Source organism: Eufriesea mexicana, unplaced genomic scaffold, assembly GCF_001483705.2.
Source record: "Eufriesea mexicana isolate 0111107269 unplaced genomic scaffold, ASM148370v2 scaffold798, whole genome shotgun sequence".
NCBI classification, from domain to species: Eukaryota; Metazoa; Arthropoda; class Insecta; order Hymenoptera; family Apidae; genus Eufriesea; species Eufriesea mexicana.
The window spans coordinates 1698728-1718197 of NW_016908980.1; the positions used below are offsets into that span (position 1 = coordinate 1698728).

Here is a 19470-nt window from a genome sequence, read left to right on the forward strand (position 1 = left end):
ATATGGTTTATAAAAATGTAATATTTTTTATACAAAATTTAATAATGTATCATAAATATATATGTATATATATTTAATATATATATAATTTAATATATATAATATATATAATATATACATATATATATATATATATAAAATATATATATTATATGTAGTTTAAAACGAGAGATGAGGAAAATAGCAAAAATGGAATATGGTATTGATCTCTTAACAGTAGCAATGGCTTATGTATATTTTGAGAAACTTATCCTTCGAAATGTTGTTACGAAGCAGACGCGGAAATTATGTGCTGGAGCATGCTTGCTTCTTGCAGCAAAATTGAATGATGTTAAGGGTGACGTACTCAAATCATTAATAGAGGTATTTATTTCATATGTAAACATTGTATATTAGTTTAGTATTAATTATATGAAGCAGTGTTATATATAAAATATTTTTGTATTAAATAATTTTTATATAATTTACAGAGAATTGAAAGTGTATTTCGTCTAAATCGCAAGGATTTAATTACATCTGAATTTGCTGTTTTGGTGGCCTTAGAATTCGGTTTACATCTTCCGACATGGGAGATATTTCCACATTATCAGAGATTAATATACGAATCTTGACCTTCTTTTACGACGTTTCTCTTACGTAGACCTAGAACATTTTCTTCGTAAAATTGAAATGTCTGAAATTATTATGAGAAATGCAATATATAGAGTTTTTTTTTTATATGCAAGAACGTACAAATTTGTAACCAAGAAAAGAAGAAATTGAATTTAAAAACGAATAGATATATTATGATTACTAATAAATTTGTTATTCTATAACATTTGAAAAAAGTTACAAACAATTTGGTTGAAAATCGAGGTCCGGAATAATTACACAAAGGGATATTAAAATATTTAATTCTTTTTTATTGTGATTATTCACGATAGATGGGTTTTAATAATATTAAGCTCTTATATCTATGATAAACTTATTTAACACTTCGTAAATTTATAAACATACATACTTGTAATTAGGGTAATTGTACGAAAAGCCAGCAATTGCTGATTTGTGTGTTATTAAATATAATGATTCGTAAGAATTACAAGTAATAGCGTATACTTTTGAAATGTTGTAAAAACTTGGATATGTTCAAATTTTTGTTTAGGTACTTACATAATTTTTAATTTATTTATAATGTGATAAGAAAGATTATGTTACGTATAATACCTAGTGTAATCAATAATTCTTTTTTGTAACAATTTATATAAAAAGATAATGTTAATTGCATAAAATGATAAATAATTTGACAAACTTATAACGTGGAAATGGAAGATATAAACTTTAAACTCAATAGATATTTTTTAAATCATAGGAAAATTAGTCATCAAGATTTACCCATTTGAATATGTTCTTCTTCCAATTTTTATAACATGTAAGTGAAATTATGTTTTTTAAAGTTTTTAAAACTTTAATGTTTACTACAGAAATTAAAAAGAAAAAAGAAAGAAAAGGAAGACATACAAATTTGTCCACTTTTGTGAAATGTTTATTTTTAAAAAGAGATATTTAAATGTTTTACATTTTTATTTTAAATATTATAAAAATTATTTTTTCATGTAAATTGCTTTTATTTTTAAGAATTGTTTAATATATATGGTAAATACTTAATCATAAATCTATTATTTACTGGAAAAGGGTAATTATTAACCAGCTAATTATATAAACAGATATTATGGTATAGCAAGGAACTGTATAGACAAAATTACGAATGAAGTAATGTTTTTTTAGCTTAAAAACATTTACGAAATTAAAACATGCTTATCTTATCATTAATATTATATTTTTATAATTATCTTTGCAGTAAATGTATGATTTATTTAAACGATAAATTTCAAAAGATATTTTAATTTTTTTACGTTTGTTGATTATTAATAGAAAAAGTAGAAAAGGAATTAATTGAATAGTTATTAATTTATTAAAATATGGATTTTTTATATTTACATGTTTGATGTGAATGTAATCTTTTATTTCTTTGAATGAGAATTTAATTGTTAATTGTCTTTTCTGTTTTTCTTGTCATTTTTTTTATCTAGTCAAGGAAATTTATAATTCATTTCAATTACTTCTGTTTACCCCTTTAAAATAGTTTATTTTTATGTATTGCAGTTAGTATGGGGAGTAATTCTTTAATATTGAATATAATAAATTATTGTTAACTATGTGTTTAAAGTCCTATGCTTCTTTTGTTTATATTCATAAGTAACAGTTTGTTAAAATAAAAAAGATACAATCATTTTCCCAATTTATTTTAATATCAACTTTCTTTATAGTATTTTGAGTATATGATTGTATCTATTAATATAATTTAAATTAATATGGGTTAAAAAGTACTGACAAGTATACACAGTAATAAATAAAACTGGGTACAATATTAAAAGATAAAATAATTGAAAATAATTACGAATATTGGTGCTTAATAGGACAAATTACAAAAGTTGTATTGTAATTATTCAGAAATCGTTTGATATATGTTAATATTCAGTATTCCTTGAAGTCCAAAGTAAAACACCAGAAAGGTGCTTTAACAAAATTCTCTAGCATATTTGTCGTAATCATAATTATTTGGTAGGTAATTTAAATGAATTTTCAAACTAACTGTTTTCAGTCATTATAAAATTAATTTTATGTAGACATTTTTAATCTCAGTTTTCAGTTGCATTGATTGTGCACATAATAAGTACTAAAAACATTTAATATTGTTTGCAGAATGAAATTTTATTGTATAAGTTTTACTATAAAATTTTATTCGTATCTTAAAATTTTTATTAATTTTGCCGAATAATGTAAAACAGGTACTTATACGTTTTATAAAATGTATATGTGTACAGAAATTATCAGCAGTATTTATAATATTTCTACATTAATTCCAAATCTTATATTGATGTTATATCTTAATATTAACTTTAATAGACACATTTGTTTATTCTATTATTGTGTATAAAAATTTCTATTTTAATATTTCATTAGTCGTGTCTGTTAAATAATCCGTATCAGGTAGCAAATATTTTTTTATTATACATAATTATACTAATTGTTATAGTTTAATAGTGTAACGATAGAGAAGAAAAAGTCTTGCGGTTTCTTATTTTTTATGTTAATAATATTTGTAAACAGACGTTAATTGTATACAAGAAAAATTTTGTTTAAATTCTTTTTGTGTGTGAGATTTTTTAGTGTACATATACAATTTAATACTAGTAACGTATGATTAGAGATAGTGCATATCTTAGATCTTTGCAAATTTGTTAAGCCCATCTTATATTTAATATGTGATTAAATATTTTTTCAGAACTTACAAGAAGTTATACAAGATTATGTTCAGATTAAGTTGCAAATCTCTTTTTTTTTATAAATGGTTTAACTTGGATTATTTCATGTAGATACTGTTTTTTACATAGGCGGTTTATTTGTGTAAAAATATATTAAGGGTTGTGAATAATTATTTTATCTATGTTGATCAAAAGTTCTATCTGAATTACATACTTTTGATGCAATGATTGTCAAAATATAATTACCATAATACTATTTTTACGATAGTTTTAGTATTAATAGCGATTTGCGTTTATCATCTAGATTTTCCTACTGTTTTCGAATAGATTATTTGAATATTGATTCACGGTAAATAATTTAATCATCGTAAAGATGTGTTATTGGTAAGGATTAAAAATTTGATACTTTCAAAACTGTGTGTTAATATCATTTGTATTTAGTTTTATGGACTATTGTTTTTTAATTGTCACGTATCCTTGCCTGTAATACAGTAAGGCACGTAAAAATGTGATTTTTATTATAAATCAGTATATTTAACTGCGGCTCATATAAGATGTATACGCATATTACGTATAAGGATACTACAGTCAAAGTAGACTAGTTCTACAATCTTTTTCCTAGTTGAGATTAAAGTTATTCGAGTTTAATCAAGGACAATTCTGAGTTGGTGCCATAACTGAATAATTATACATACTTTATTATGCAACTTTACTTAAATGGAGGAACAATGACGAATATCCATTTTTATTCGACGTGCTTTCAATCTCAATTGACTTGAGCCGTGAAAGATATTTACGCCGTGTTGTACATATAATTAGTACTATAGACATAGTTTCTTAGATTAAGTAATTTAGTTGTACAATATCATAAAGTATCATGTTCAGGGTAATTCGATTGAAAATGTAGAAAATTCTTTGACGTTTGTTATTCGATATTTTTAAGGTCTCTCCGAGGTTGGTCAAAAATGAAATTAGTCGACTGTAATTTTGAACTTTCATATCTGTACATCAAATATTATACACGTATCTGTCATATGTATTTACCTCTATATGTCCCTTATGTACGTGTGTACTTGTACAAAGTGACAGAATTAAGACTGAAAACTTAAGAAAGCCAGTTTTCAGTTCTCTTCCTCGATTATTCTTAATCGGTGTTGTAAGCTCCCACAACCTAATACTAATTGCTAGAAGTGAGAATTGAAATGTAGAACGCGATGGACTTTGATACGACATTTATAACGATGATTCGGTAGAAGATGAATTAAAATTTGACGAATGGATCAATCATTATAAAAGTATATCTGCTCACCACCAGAGATTTCTATATGTATCTGTGTAAGATCATCGTTATGTGATATCACCTTTATTTCTGTAATATTAAAAGATAATCGTATTAATGTTCATCCTATACTATATTGCAAATGACCATTTTCAATCTACTACATTAGTGTACTTTGTAAAAATCGCGAATATGTGCTGTGATTATTTGTGAATAAATAAATCGTCGAATCTCAGTTGCTCGCAAATTTAAAATGGTCGTTTCATCTCAATATCATACCATAATTTTGCTCTTTGCGAACTCTTTCAGTGGTAAACGTGACGTTTAATCCTTTTTATGAAAATATGTAGGTACTTTCCGTGAAAGGCATAAGTAAGATAAGAACGAATGTAGATAACAAAATAATTTAGTTCGTATAATTACCGTACGTCAATCTTACCAAATTTCGAATAAGTATTCTTCGCGACTTATTGAACGAGTTAACAAAATGACATCTGAGCTGTATGCACTCACGTACGATAGCCAGTCAATTGCAAAGTACTTTATCACGTTACAATATAGTATCATAGAGTGTTGTAAACAGCGATCGATAGTTTGTGTACGACTCTTTTAAGATGAAATGGATAAAGAATGTATAAATATAAATAAAGTCGGGAAAAGAAGATTTAAGGATTGCATTAAAAATTTTATGTATATCTTTTTGTACCTAGAATTTTTATCAACACTTTCAAGCGTTCGTCGATCTTTAATTTTTTGACCCGTTTATTTATTTAACATTCGCCCCCCGAGTATCAGGATAATTGTAAACTATGAACATTTTTATTTTTTTTACACTCGATAGTAATACAAACTATTTCATCGTGACGTTAACAAAGCATAATGTTAATTTGACGCGCGGTCGGTCGCTCATGTGAAAAGAACGCGCGAAGATGTAAGCGGGAAGCGCATGTACGCGACGTTCAAAGCAAACCGGTGCCCACGCGCGAAAATCCATCCGGAAACGTCACTTTACATCTTAAGAAATTAACTTTCTTCGCGTTCATCCTGACGCATCGCGTAACGAAGTTTTTTCGTGATTTTACACCATTAATTGCAACAGGTGAAATTGCATCGAACCTATAGATTCACTGAAATATTTGCTAATAATTCTTGTTACAAACGATTCAATTTGAAAAATTTCGGAGGAAATTATCGGTATGCGATGGTTGTGCAGGCAAGGTGACACAGATGTTTCGTCGCGTTTATACGTAAGATCCACCATCATGCGACGTGTTATCTTGTACATATCTCGAAGAGCTGAAAATTCGTGTTTCGAACATCATGTTTACTCTTAACTGTCCTGAAATAACAATAGCTTCTAACCGTTTCTACTAACGTAATCATAGCTTATCTGATAGTTTATTTGACGTGTGGCGATTGGAAATTCGGCGATTCGGAGATTTTTGCGAAACACGTGTTATAGGGCCAACGACCAGTTGCTTTCTGTTTCACTCACTGAAGATAAAATTACGATATACGTATCTAAGTAATAGTTTAGATTTAAAATGTTTCCCACCGCTGGGAACGTGAAACGTGATATGTTTCACGACGCTTGTAATCGGTAAAAAATTTCGAAATAAGTAAATAAAGAAATAACTGTCGAATGATCGAACAAGACTTCCGTTCGGGTTCACAAACATTCGCGTTAAAGTGGCCACTTTAAAACGGAGGTCCTCGTTTTTGTCCTTTAACACCATAAGATAGAAAGTCTCTACTTATCCTTCCTTCTGTTTATCTCTTCTTCTTCTACTTCACGATTGGCCTACTCGAAGGCCTGTAAATTTTGTCATTTGAAAAATTGGACGTTAGGAAGTGAAATATATTCGTTACAGTGATTTCTTTGTATATTTGTTCATATCTTTGCGTTATCGATATAATAACCGAATAAAATTGTATTATATGCGTTGGAGAAAGATTATTTTTTAAAACTAAATACTTAATACAAAATATCGAATGACGTATGGTATGTCCGTGATGGAAAAATTTTCATTCGGCTAAAATTTAATTCAATTCAAATTTGGAATAAAATTCGGATTAAATGCATATTTTGAAAACCAATGTAAGCAATAATGTCACGTTAAAATGTCCGTATAATTTGATATACACCATGTCGCGAGTGATATCCTTTATTTTTATTAATGTTGCGAATAAATTACAAAAACGGGAAATACGTACTGTGGCATTGATGGAACGTGAATTATGATTTTACTCCTTCGCTTATAATTCAAGCTGTCTCGGAAAGTAACCACCGTCTTATTATGGGGCGCATAACTGTCGCGTGCGACGGACAGGAAGTGAGCCGTAAAACCTATTTGTCGGCTTCTCCTTACCCACTTTCCCCTTTAACCGTATACCTCTTTCCTTCGTCGAAAGTCTCTTCTACTAGCACTTAAACCCCATCCAAAGAACACACATTTTCGTAATTTTACGAAAAAATGTTTATGTAAATCGGTAATAAATTACGAGAAGTCAGTCTAATCGTAAACTTAGGAAATCTGATAATATTGTTATTTTCGAATTTAACACGAAGCAAAGAGGAAGGCGATAAATTCTGTATACGTTAATTTTTAATGACATACACGTTCTTGAAGCAATTCGATGCGTTGAATTTCTAAATTATTCGTAATTCTCCTTTATTAGAATAATAATGTTTGACACCTAATTAGGTACTTAGGATTAAAAGGGATGAGAAGAATAGCCTTAATAGTCTACCTAATCGTCGAGGAGAAAATGGTCAAATGCCAAGAGGACGTAAAATTCTTAGAGACCCCCTGCCATTGACCAAACTTGAAACCGATCTGCCAGCAGGCGTGAGCTTTTATTATTGCAAAGGGATTATAGTATTTCTCACGATGATAATAATACTATCGCTCACCTAATTCTTTAGATGCCGAGTGTCAGTTAGGGTCGAATTAATTTCATGGATCAAGAAAGTTCAGGTTTGGGATTTCTGCCCATTTTTGTTAGTATCCTCAAACTACAAGAGCTCTGTTTCTCGATTTTGGCGTTTATCTTTCAAGAAAAAAAAACTTGCGTGCATCTGTCGGTTTGCAAGAAAACACTTCGTTGCTACGTAAACTGTGTGGATGCCAACAGGACGATATTCTGTCCCTTTTCGAAAACAGCTGCATCTCTTTCACGAAGTATTTTCTGTCTTTCTTTATCAGGAACCTTTACCCTGTTTTAAATACTATATACAGTCAAAGTTTCGACTACCCTTTGGGAAAAAATTGCCTGCCGATTCGTGTACTCCGAGTACCTCGCGTATTGGTCTACTCGTTCTCTCGTATCACTTTTATAAATATTCTACAAATGTTTTTACCGAAATATCAAATATCCATAGCCATACTAAATTGCGCGGGATTTATTTCAATTTTAACCGTTTGTGAATCACCGCTGGCATTCTAAGTTCAAATAAAGTAAATCACAATCATAAATCGTAACCGGCCGTGTTCGATTACGATTTCGATTTACCCAAAACGAAGGAAAACAATGAAAAGGGAAAAGGGAAGATGAAAGAAATAAAAGATACAGCAAGAAAATATACTCGCCGATATTTATCGATAACAAGAGTTCTCAAGCGTCCGACAACCTTCGGTTCATCCTCGAAGATTCCCGAAGCGGTTACGTTGACACGATCGAGAGACATTACAATACTGCCATAAAGTAGTAGGACTACAGGTAGCCGCCGAACTGTCAGGTAAAAGTGCGCGCGTTTTGTTGTGGGTATCGCTTACAGTTAATCCACAATCCGGAACCCACTACAATGGTGCGATGACCGGCGTCGTAGGCGGTGAGGGGACGCTTTCTATGGTGGAGAAAAAAGGCGAAGCGACGACAGGCAGAGAGCGGTGGTGGACGAGAAAAAGGGCACATAAGGGAGCGAGAAAAGCGTAGATTTGTATCTCGCGGCGCTCCGTTTCGTTCCGTTCCTCTTTGACCGCCGACGCACCGCGGACGGATTCTTGATTTTATCTTCTCGCCTCGTCTCGTCTCCGAGACTCGAGAACAAACTATTAACGGCCGTCTGCTCGCCCGGATTCCGTAATTTATGGTGACGATTCCTCCGTTCTCTTGTACCTAACGACCCGGCGCGCATCGTTTCTTAATGCGATCGTGTGCCGAGACACAGCCTGCGTGCGTACGCCTCAAATACGCCGACCGAGCGCGTAAATCCGACCGACGCGACGCGGTTTCCCTCGTGTTACACCATTTTCTTCTTCCTGCAACCTTTGTTAAAAAGAAACTCTTCCGAATCGTTAGGATGGACCACGTTCGTCCATTACGTTTAGCTCTTTCGTTGCGTTATATTTCAAGTACGGAGCTATGCGCAGTTGACGTGATATTTGGTTACCTACTTACTCAGCTGTTAAAACTCCCTATCATTTATATGTTACATATTTTGAAGATTTCGAACATTTCTGCCTCTTATTATTTTGAGAAACATCATTTATTTTAATTATTGTTCATAATTGGCGAAGAAAAATTCGTGGAGAAAATGTAAAGCTAGTTTCATATACCAGGGGATTGTTTGTATATATATTTCTATCAAATATTTATTTATGAAAGGGAGAAGAAAGTTTTAATTTAGGTATTACAGCTTTCTGATTTGTCTTAGTTGAAATATTAGGTACTATACGATTTTTTGTTTCGGACTCCACTTTGCATCGTCGTGTTTAACGATCATTTTGATTTACATATTTCGTTCATGTTCTTTTTTATCATGTTGTGATTAAAAGGCAAGTGCATCATGCGTGTTTCGATACGTGCAGATACGTTTCGCGGTTACTCCAGGCAAGTTGGAATTGCATCGACCAATAGGATCAGCGTGGGCGCGGCGCTCGCGTGGTGGGGAGAAAGCGTCGACCAATAGCAGGCGAAGCCGTCGAGTGCAGTGATGGATCGTTGCAACGGAGTCGTCTCTGCAATTCCGAAACGCATCCTCAGTCGTCGGTAAGCTTGAACGCGGAAGACTTCGAACGGACAAATTTTTCTGATAATTTTCGTGTTTTAGTGACACCGTGCGAGCGAGTGACATACGTTCGATAGAATTTACGTGGTTCGTCGATCGAAGGATGAATTCGATTATGGCGATGCCAATGGAATTGCAGCTACACTTGCATCAACAGATGCTGTTCCGTCAACACCAGCTTGCTCTTCGAAGTCACAGACCAGGTTGGTCAAGTCTTTTTATTTTTTAATTTTACTTAAGTAGTTACTGCAGATCGTAGACACTTTTGATTGTTGCCCATGGCTTTACATTAGAGCTCTTTTTCCATGTCAAAATTTTTACGTCGAGGTTTGACATTTGATATTGACGGTAGAGTTACAGAAATTAATAGGTGTAGGTATTCTTTCGAAGAGATAATTCAAACTTTTAGTTACCTTGATTTACCTTTCTATGGGTCTAATTTTGTAATAATAAAAATAATTATTATTGGTAGTCTAACAGCAGGATTTACCATAAAAATATACCATTTCGTTACTTTTCTATATTTTACGTATACACAATAGACTCTGCGAGAGATATAAACGATAAATTTTTTCAGTTTGATTAACACTAGAACTGCCGATCTTTAATGGGTACCTAACTATAACGTGCACAGATTATAGTAATTTCAGCGGTACGATGAATATTGAGTACAGTTCTTTCTTAATATGAGTTGATACCAATTTTATTCTTAAAGCAGATGTATGTGTTCGGTGATTGCAAAAAGGAAAATTCTGGGACCAGTCATTTTCACTGGGTTGGTAGTTCTAGTGTTAAGTTTCATCGTTACTTGAATAATTGTTCCCGATTTTTATAATATTTCATATTTTATAGCATTATAATCATAGTATGAACAATCTGTTCTATATGTACTATATACTGAAAAAGAGTTACTCGTTCCTTGAATATTTTTATAGCAATTGCGTAATAATTAAAAACCGTATGAAAAAGTATCGTAACATAAATTCAAAAAAATTCGTTCTCTTACCCCTATTCGGTCTCGACAGCGACCTCCCATGACAATCTCTCCAATTCATCCAATTAAAGTCGCGTGGAATGCAGTCGCGAATTGCTTAAGCATCTTGATCGCAGATCTTTACCATTCACCTTCGGGTAGAGTGCGAATTCCTCGATTTCGTCGTTTCCCACGTGTCGGAAAATGGACATAATATCCTGTAAGAAGAGGGGGTGCGTATAATACGTGTCAAGTTGCTCGCAGAGGCGACATAGATCCTCGCGAGCTTCTCTAAGGATGAAGATGAAAGGCGCCGACTTTCGGTCGAGCGGACAATCGTTATCTGCTCTATACAATGTCTTGGTACCGGTGTCCTCTCGGCAGGAAGAGAAAGAAGATGAACCGATGGCCGCAATTATCCTAGCCGGGGTCTAATGCCTCGACCGCAGAACCGCGAGACAAGTGCAGGGCGAATCGCTCATGCAGCCTCTATACTCTATAGATCCACTTGGAAAAGGTGTTCTTCCTGGCATTCGAGTTACCTCATCCGCGCAATTTCTTGTCCCTCTTTCACTTGTCCAAGCATTGTTTAGATGAACAGGACGCGAGGGATAACAATTCTGCAAAAGACTTTTCTGTTTTCATCTTTCGTCTTCCTCTTTCTTCCCTCACTTTGCGTGAACGGTTCGTTTTGCGCCTCTTCTCGCGAAAATATCGTTCCTTTTTAGTCCGTCAGCAATGACGTTGCTTTGATCATTTAGTTTTCCTCCGCGGGTCATGCCCTCGTAGATTATGGGAAATTTAACTGAAAGTGCTAATGAAAAATTTATTTTGTTTCAGAGGACATACCGAATTCAAATACGTGGTCAATACCGAGCTTAGGCGGAGGTCCCCCTTTACCTTCGGAAGTGAAGGTTGAGTTGCAGAATCGGGAACTGTGGCAGCAATTCCACGCAGAAACCACGGAAATGGTAATTACGAAGGTGGGCCGGTGAGTGCATATACTATGATTTTTAATAATTATACCGTCAATAGTTTAGAATTAGTGTCTCCAGCGTACAGGGATACTAGAGATAATTATTACGTGCTTCGACATCGTTCGAAATAGAAGTTTGCGTAGGCAAATGTTAAATTAAATTAATAACCATTTCGAAGCGAAATCGAGGATATAGTATATAATTTTCTTTTTTTCTTGACATACGTTGCCGAAATTTCTTACCTTGAATTCCATCAGGGTTGAAATGGTCCGTCAGGCGCCATGCGACCACACCCTCTGTCGCTGTTGTAACCTTTACCGTCTCCACCTGAAAAAATGCGACCTGTCCCTCGATTGTTTTCACGATCTTTACGACTTTCAACGTACTAACAAACGTTTTTTGTTCGTTTATAAATTTCTGCATCATCGTATAAACTATACATTTCAAAAATTGAAAAGGTTTCTTTCTTTGAGATACATGCTTCGACGTTTTGCGTAATTTAGCTTTGATAAACTTCGAAACTTTCCAAACACTTTACGGTATCGATTATCATTTACGAACGATGAGTCGAACGCGAAGTTTTCGAATTATACAGATAGCTAGACGTTAGTCAGAGCAGGCATGTGGATGCCTTTAAGGACGGACGCGTTCAAGCGACGACAGGGCGATTAGTTTCACGGAAGGTGGTCAAGAAAGGTCGTAAAAGTAAGGTCGTGACGACGGGTTCGCGTTTATCGATGACACCGATCTTCGAATCATTTTACGAAGGTAGATTTCGCGGGAAACGTCGTATACACTGGACGGATGCAGGACGAATCACGGCTTCCGGCCGTTCTACGCCGGAAACGATTGAGCTGCCGATCGCTCTTTTTCAGATACGCAGGCGTAGCTATGATAAGATTACCGAGAATTTCGCGTGGTCTCTCGCGCTAGATAACTCGCTGATGTCAGCCAGATGTCTTCATTTTGTGAACACGGAAATCAAAGGGGAGGGAAACGCCAACGTGATGTGAACGCGACAAGATTCTTCAAATATTTCGTCACATCCGGTCATCTGGAACATTTACGTGTTACGAAATACAAATAAGCTTCTCCCCACTAATGCACGAATGCGAAATTCATTTCGAACGATAGATTCAGGTGAATAATACGCGACGTTAAAAATTCTGTAGAATAATATTTTTCAATTAAAATTCCATGCTTTCCAAATTTCTAACAAACTTCGCGATTAGTATTAATCATTTATTCTTTCGACTGCACTGAAACGTACCATTGTGGTTTAAATAGCAATGATACGCTTAAATTGATCGAACGCTGCATTTTCAATGGTAAATAAAAATGTCATTTATTCAAAAAACTCGTTCTAAAGATTCGCTTCTTCGATACTATCGTTTATTATTTGAGGGAGCACATAGGGACCATGGGAACATCGAATAAACAAGATAGTGGAAAGGACTGGTCACCAAGGACTCGTGGGCGGTCCAGGTCTTACAATAGTTACGAAGGTGTTTGCCTATTCGCATATCCGTGCCTTCCGGTCTAGCTACGATTTTTCCCTTGCGAGAACACCACGTGCCAACCACGTGCATTCCGTTTTAGGTCTTGTATGCAGTAATCAGTATTCCGTGACACGATCGGCTCAGTTTGTTCTCCTCGTTCTCTTTTAGCGTGTTTCAATTCGTTTTGTTCTCCACGATCGGGCGTCCTCTTCCTCTTCTTTTACCCCCTGTGTTCTGCTGCTGGCATCCTTACGACAGAGCCGATGAATAGGTTCACGGAGAAAACGTGCGTTCCAGAAGCACAATCCCGAAGGCTCGGCTCGTTTTCTCTTTTTCTTACTATCCATCCCTTTTTCCCTTTCGTAACAAGGGACTGCTCTGCCAAAGCGGAGATAATTAATTTCACGTTTCGCCGTGATTCGCCTGTTACCGATCCTCGACTAGCCTCTTTATGGCTTCACGAATTTACGGTAGTCGTCAGGGTTGGGAAAAGACTCGGTGTATACGACAATTTTTGAGTCGTTTCGTACATGATCTTAAACGGAAATGTAATTAAATTTATATCTGAAGTCGTTTCGGAGATGTTTCCTGAAGTTTCTTTCACGTCTTGGTCGAAGTCGAAGTCGGAGTCGATTTAAAGTCGTATCGATAACGTAGGTGAAAATGTATTTATAATTCGAGTTGCCGTTCGAACATAAAGCCTTTTTCCAAACTTCTAACCGTGCCACGTGACTTTCGATTCATCTGATCTACGAGATGAAAGGAAAGCGAGGCGCGTGCTGCCGTTCTGCACGCGTTGTTGTATCGCGTTATTACGGTATTATCTGGCTTGTCCGATAATGTCGAGAGGCTTTTTAAAAGGACCAGACGTTCGAATCATCGGCGCACGGGTCTTCCAGCAGCCGTCGCGACGGCGTAATCCTCCACTTATAAGGGCGCCACTTTTAGTGGATTCAACGACACGGGGCATGACGTCGATCCTGAGAACATATTTTTTCAACTTGTAATCAATCACCGAGTAGCCGTAACAAACATATCTAATGCCAATTTCTCTATATAGTCCTCTGTATACTTCTCTATATAGTTCATTTCACTCACGTCAGCGGGTGTAGCATAGAAATTTGGAAATGCCCGTAGGATGATTCGTTTGGATTTTTCGCAAATAATTATGCTTAATGTGCGTAATCCTTTGATGTGTCTATCCTGTAATCTGGATAAAGTGTCATAGGGGATTAGGATTTTACACGACGTTTCATTTAGTGTTTCAAACGTGCTGCGAACATAGATCAGTGGTAATTTCTAAAATGTACTTCGACGGTATAGGTTGGATTTTCCGTTGCTAATTGCGTCCATTACTTTAGATACATATCTCTCATGGATTTAACTTTTAAATAGCAGAGTCAGGTATCACTGTAATCGGTGGTTCAAATGAACCCTTCGTGGATTTAACGTCTAAGTGCTTTTACCGACCCGCGCAATACAAATTCACTTGTTCAAGTTCGATTCGGAATTTGCAAGAATTTTTTTATATCATCGTCAGATAGAATAACGAAATAAGTAAAGAGGAAGGTTATATGTTGGCGATATTTTCTATTTCGTTCTATCGATGTGAGTAAAAGATGCGTAGGTAGGAACAAAGCGACGGTGGAAAATCCGCAATTAGGTATGCAAACGGTCCGAACCACCGCAGATTGACTTTCGGTGGTTTGCTCATGGGATTATCCGCGAGTTTGAAATGTTTACACGAGGGAGAAAACTTTCTGCCGGGATCGAAAGATAGCGACCGTGATGCTCTTAAAGAGTCACAGGAAGTAACAGCAGTTCGAGTCGTTGGTTCGGCGACGCCTACTCGTCGTCGGCACGTTAATGACTGGGAATTTTCTGTCCTTTCGTTCTCTTATAGTTTGCTCATGCTACCTGTGTGCAAAAAGCACACTTACCCCGTCGTAAACGTCGCCGAAAAGTTAGGTTCCGATGCATTTGCGGTGCCAGCGACGCAACTTTAACGCTTCTAGCAACCAGTCGAGAATCTCGGTTGTTTGCGGTTCACTTAGGCTATATCCGAAATACGGTGTGCTTTCTCAGTAGAGGATAATGACGATTTTTTTAAACCGCGAATATTTATCAATTTTATTTTATCACAAACTTCTAACAACCTTTTAATCTGACTCGTTCCGCTTATAGAACTATCTTTTTCAGAAATCCAAGTTTGTCAAGTAAAATTATTCAAGCGAAACTTCTCTGATTTCGTTGCAGACGAATGTTCCCGACGATACAGCTGACTATCACGGGATTAGAGCGGCGTGCGCGTTATTGCGTTCTCCTCGAAGTGGAGCCGGCGTCCGATCGTCGACACAAGTACGTCGGCGGCGGCGGTAGCGGCTTGGAGAAAACTTGTGGGAATGCAAGAGGATGGACGTCGGCTGGTCCAGCCGAGCCTCAGCCACGACTCGATCGAAGAATTTACCTGCATCCCGATAGTCCGGCGACTGGTACATATTGGATGCAGCATCCGCATAGCTTCAATAAATTAAAACTGACCAACAACGCTGTCGACCCTAGGAATAACGTAAGTGCCTTTTCTTGGATTCGTTATTATTCAATGAAATTTTAATCGCGGTTGTAATTTCTCGATAAAAATTCTTCTTCTTCGTCGTTCTTCGATTAAAAAGAGGTGTCTAGTGAGAAGGCTTGACGGAAGTACGGAAAAGGAAACAGAAGTGATTCAGTAGGAACGGTAGCGGCATTCCATTTATCTAGATGTCCCATGTTTGGACAGGCTAACATGTCCTTAAATGTCTCTCCTTTTTCTTTCTTTGCGCGTCTCTGGTTTCGACTTACGGTTTGCCTCCTTGCTCGAGCCGCATGCGGGAGGTCGCCACACACGGACCCACCCTCTTAGCTACTCGTTTCACTTCCGATTAGGGCCTACTTAAAAAAAGGGGAACCTCCAGTTAGAGGATTCCGAGCGATTCTTCGTTTTCCCTCAATTAGCCTCTAACTTTCTTTCGACCGATGATCGTTTAGGAAGGTTAGAATGTCTGTCAATTATATTCCATTAAGTCTCCTAATGGATCACCTTAGCCATTTTTCTTCCGTTTATAGCTTATAGCCACTTCTATCAACGCGTTTCAATTTCACGAATTGCACGTGATTCTCCTAAGTCATTTCACAAATATGCGACACCCGACATTCCATATACCTGTATCCAGCCAAATGCACATCTTCTACTCTCCCACTTCGACATGAGTCAAACCATGTTCCTTTCTTAATGCGTCAGGTCGGTGAAATAACAGGGTGCCCCGTTAACCGGGTAAGGTGATCAAACTCGGTTCCCGGCACACGGGAGCCAGGGTCGGATTAAAATCTCGAAGGGAAAAAGGAAGACGCCGCGTGCACGTACCTTCCGGAGGCTTAAGCTACCTAAAACGGTGCAGGGTACGTCGGTTTCGGCCGTTGTCCGTGAAGAACGGAGATTAACACGCTCCACGACACCCTGTAATCGATATACCTCCCTTTTTCTCGCCGAGTGGGTTTGTTTATGCCTCGACAGAACGAATCCTGGCAGCTGGCTCGTCCATGGCGCCCCTTGTCAGTTCTTTCAATTTTTCACAAATATCCCGGAAATTATTTCTGCGGATCTGCGTCGCCTTGAGTACCTGAGGGGTGATTATTAAAATGACGAGACTCCTGTTGCACGTCGACCCTTCTCGGCGACCTGCCATCTTCTTCGACGTTTCATTAAGCTGCTGATTTTAATAAAGCTAAATTTTTATTGTCTCGTTCTCGGTAATTAATTTCTCGTTAAGAATTTTTAATCACGATCGTTTCGAATTAATTCAGGTGATCATTTCGTGCAATCGAAGTTCTATATACGATACAATATCGCGCGGTTTATACAGGATTTTGAATAGGCCGAGAGCGTGTGATTCCGGGAAGGTTGAAGGGCCAGTCTGGTTTTCGAGAATCGCGTCTGTCCCCACCGTCGTCGGCATCCTTAGCGAGGCGCCAACTTATCTCGACGAAGCGGCGCCCTTTTAGCCGATTCTTCAAACTAATTACGAATTTAATAAAATTCTCCCTGCTGCATGCCGCCCGAATGAAGGGAATCCCTTCTTCTTAGCCAGGAAAAAGAAAAAGAAACTGGAACCTACATTAGTATTTACTTGTTCTTGCTACGTAATGCTGACCAAGCGTATCTAGCGAATGAACGATATATTATTAATAATCCAACAATACAATTTCCATTTTCCAAATTCTTAAGCAGTTGAATGTAACGATGTATAACGATTGTGCCAATTTTTGCTCACAGCTGGTCCTGACATCCATGCACAAGTACATACCGCGGATTTGGATTATTCGTTGCGATGATGCGACCAGACTGAGCGATCTATACTCTCATCCAAGCTCGTCGTTCAAGTTTCCCGAAACGGAGTTTATTGCTGTAACTGCTTATCAGGTAAAATATTCACGCGAATATTCATTTATAACTCCAATATACAATTCATTTTCATTTTCAGAACGAAAATATCACGAAATTGAAGATCAACAACAACCCCTTCGCGAAGGGTTTCCGAGAAACTGGTCAATCTCGATGCAAGAGGAAGTTCCAGGCAGAAGCAGAGAGATTAATTCGCATCAACGACGACGACGAGAACGCGTCTTCCGAGCCAGAATTGAACAGACCATCGAATCATCTAGATGTCGACAATGGGGGGCCAAGAAGAGCCCCCAGTGAAACAGAAAGTCTCGACGATAGTGGAGTGAGTAGCTGTGGTGGAATTAGCCCACCCCTACCCTCCATTGTCCATCAAAATTCACCGTCCAGGGATGTCGATCGTGATGCACAGCCGAAATTACACAGGCCCTGGATCGATTCTTCTCCACAACTTTCGTCTTCCACGGTGACCACATCGTTGTCGAGCTTGTCGCCTAGATTCAGCAATTTGAACCTTCCCGCCTATTACTTTCGATTATTTTACCCGTCTCTGACGATGCAACCGGATCTCGCGAAGCTACCGTACCAATCGATGGCGCAATTTTCGAAATTTCATTAAGAAAGATAATTACCGACTCGTTTATCGCGTGGATCGATTTACACCGTGAAAATGAACTTGTTAGAAAGAATGCGAATTATAGGATTAAATTGATAGGTAGTTGTGTGAAGTTGTCCATCAGTCGATTCAGAATGTGGACGATGAACCAAAGATATCTTGAACTTGGGAACGGCGACAATGTTTCGTTTATAAATTGTACGATTTGATTCAGATATATTCTATGAAAGTTTGTATCCTGTGAGGAATTTTATAAAGATTTCCCAAGGGTCTGAACTTCTGGTAGATACGTATAGTATCTGGTACATATAGTTTGTTAAAAAATGAAGAAAAAGATGTCTTTCCTAGTTGCAAGTAACAAAATATATTTATATTTTCATCTATATTCTCGTTCCAATTGTTGATAGAGGACCAAAGATGTTTAAATAAATGTTTGACCATTTGAAAGGTTTCCTTGTCGCAACGAGTAAATTAATTTTTGTAAAGAAGGAAGAGCAGGCAAGGAAATTTTAACGATAGAATGTCAAATAATTTAATAGAACAGCAATAATTAAAGGGCATTTATATTTTTGAAGTGGAAACAAGTGCTGGTAACGAGTGCCTAATATACTACGAATGTAAATAAGTACAATTAGTGCCTTATGAAAAGAATAGACAAGGGGTTAATTATTTTAAATATTATTATTGTTATTAGGAATATACGGTTCCTTGACACGCTCCAAACGCGAGGAGCTTGCGAAAAAATGGAGTCTGCCAGTATTACAAACGTTGTATTATTCTTCACGCAAATTTAACAATCGCGTCTGTTTGTGCATATTACGTACCTTACTTATCAATTTTCTACACTGCGTCCCATTAAATACCAAAATATTTTTATCGATAATATCGTTACTTAAGATACATAGTTTAAGGCTAAACAACAATTTTTCTACTATTATCGTTGTAATAAATTACCTTTTACAAGAATGCAACGTTGCATTAGTATCTTCTTATCCCTAATTTAATTCTTCTTCTCTGAAACATTCGGTAATTCTATAAATTTGTGTCGAAAATTGGGAAAAAGTTATAACTCGTCATATTTTATCGAGACACGTTCGTTTTCAATCGCAATACGATTCTTCCTACGATACACAAAAATAAGAAATAAATCACACGTTATTCGTCGAATTAAAGGAAACGTTTCACGTAAAACAAGACGGCCTTGTAATCAGTCAGTTTCTTCAGAGGAAGGTTCGTTTGCCGGTTATTAGGCAAATTTTTCAAACCGCTGTTCTCAAGAGGGAAGTATCTGTAGAGACACGAGTTCTCGTTGTCGAGGATCATGTCGCGTCTACGTGTCGCCTTTCCAAGGATCTCGGCAACTTCTAGTATC

The 19470-nt window shown here is 36.5% G+C and overlaps 2 protein-coding genes across 4 annotated transcripts in view; both read left to right on the forward strand.

The window, feature by feature from the left end:
• The window catches only part of LOC108546920 (CDK5 and ABL1 enzyme substrate 2), a 7449-nt gene extending 6800 nt beyond the window's left edge, over window positions 1–649 (forward strand). For 2 of the 3 annotated variants that reach the window (XM_017899216.1, XM_017899217.1), the window contains 2 exons: window positions 159–363; window positions 471–649. In XM_017899216.1, the coding sequence (XP_017754705.1) occupies window positions 159–363; window positions 471–611 (346 nt within the window). In that variant the 3' untranslated portion in view covers window positions 612–649. The remainder of the gene's footprint in view (window positions 1–158; window positions 364–470) is intronic. The other variant, XM_017899218.1, reaches the window with a different exon arrangement.
• Window positions 650–9710: 9061 nt separating this feature from the next.
• On the forward strand, window positions 9711–18101 carry LOC108546912 (T-box transcription factor TBX6). Its single transcript, XM_017899207.1, has 5 exons — window positions 9711–9798; window positions 11409–11559; window positions 15301–15613; window positions 17357–17503; window positions 17565–18101. The coding sequence occupies exons 1-5, from the start codon at window positions 9711–9713 to the stop codon at window positions 18099–18101; spliced, it is 1236 nt and encodes a 411-aa protein (XP_017754696.1).
• The last annotated feature ends 1369 nt before the right edge of the window (window positions 18102–19470 follow it).